At 57.5% G+C, this 887-nt stretch overlaps 1 protein-coding gene across 9 annotated transcripts in view; it reads right to left on the bottom strand.

Moving 5' to 3' along the window:
* SON (SON DNA binding protein) overlaps positions 1–887 on the bottom strand; it is a 65,993-nt gene that overhangs the window by 50,513 nt on the left and 14,593 nt on the right. For 8 of the 9 annotated variants that reach the window (XM_019528850.1, XM_019528851.1, XM_019528852.1 and 5 more), the window contains exon 4: positions 464–838. The exons of the other annotated variant lie outside the window; for it this stretch is intronic. In XM_019528850.1, the coding sequence (XP_019384395.1) occupies positions 464–838 (375 nt within the window). The remainder of the gene's footprint in view (positions 1–463; positions 839–887) is intronic. 9 annotated transcript variants of the gene reach the window in all.

The following is an 887-nucleotide window of genomic DNA, read 5'->3' as shown; positions in this document are numbered from 1 at the left end:
TTTGGGGCAGCTTCTGAGACTTTTGCCACAGCTGGCCCCACAGTTCCTGGCTTTGGAGCAGCTTCTGAGACTTTTGTCACAGCTGGTGCCACAGGTCCTGGTTTTGGGGGAGCTGCTGAGACTTCTGCCATGGCTGGCCCCACAGGTCCTGGCTTTGGGACAGCTTCTGAGACTTTTGCCACAGCTGGCACTGGAAGCTGTGAGGCAGCGTCAGAGACTTTTTCCACAGCTGACACCACAGGTCCTGGGATGGCTTCTGGGACTTTTGCAATGGTCAGTGCTGTAGACCTTGGGGCAGTTTCCAACACTTTTCCCATTGTTGGTGCTGCAGGCCCAAGGGCAGCTTCTGAGACTTTTGCCACTGCTGGCAATGTGGGCCCAGGCCTCAGGGAAGCTACTGAGACTTTTGGTAGCGCTGGCGCTGCAGTCCCAAGCCTTGGGGCAACTTCTGAGACTTTTACCGCTGCTGGTGCCACAGGCCCAGGCCTTGGGGCAGCTCCTGAGACTTTTGCCACTGCTGGCACTGTAGGCCCAGGCCTTGAGGAAGCTCCTGAGACTTTTGCCACTACCAGTGGCACAGGCATAGGTCTTGAGGCAGCTCCCGAGAATCTTGCCATTGCTGGCGATGCAGATCCAGGTCTTGAGGCAGCTACTGAGAACCTTGTCATTGTTGGTGCCATGGGCCCAGGCCTCGAGGCAGCTACTGAGAATCTAGGCATTGCTGGCGACATGGGGCCAGGCCTTGAGGCAGCTACCGAGAATCTAGGCATTGCTGTCATCATGGGGCCTGGTCTTGAGGGAGCTACCGAGAATCTTGGCATTGCTGGCGACATGGGGCCTGGCCTTGAGGGAGCTACCGAGAATCTTGGCATTGCTGGCGACATGGG

This window comes from Crocodylus porosus, unplaced genomic scaffold (genome assembly GCF_001723895.1).
Source record: "Crocodylus porosus isolate Cpor-Errol unplaced genomic scaffold, CroPor_comp1, whole genome shotgun sequence".
NCBI lineage: Eukaryota > Metazoa > Chordata > Crocodylia > Crocodylidae > Crocodylus > Crocodylus porosus.
This window is presented reverse-complemented; position numbering and strand designations above follow the sequence as displayed.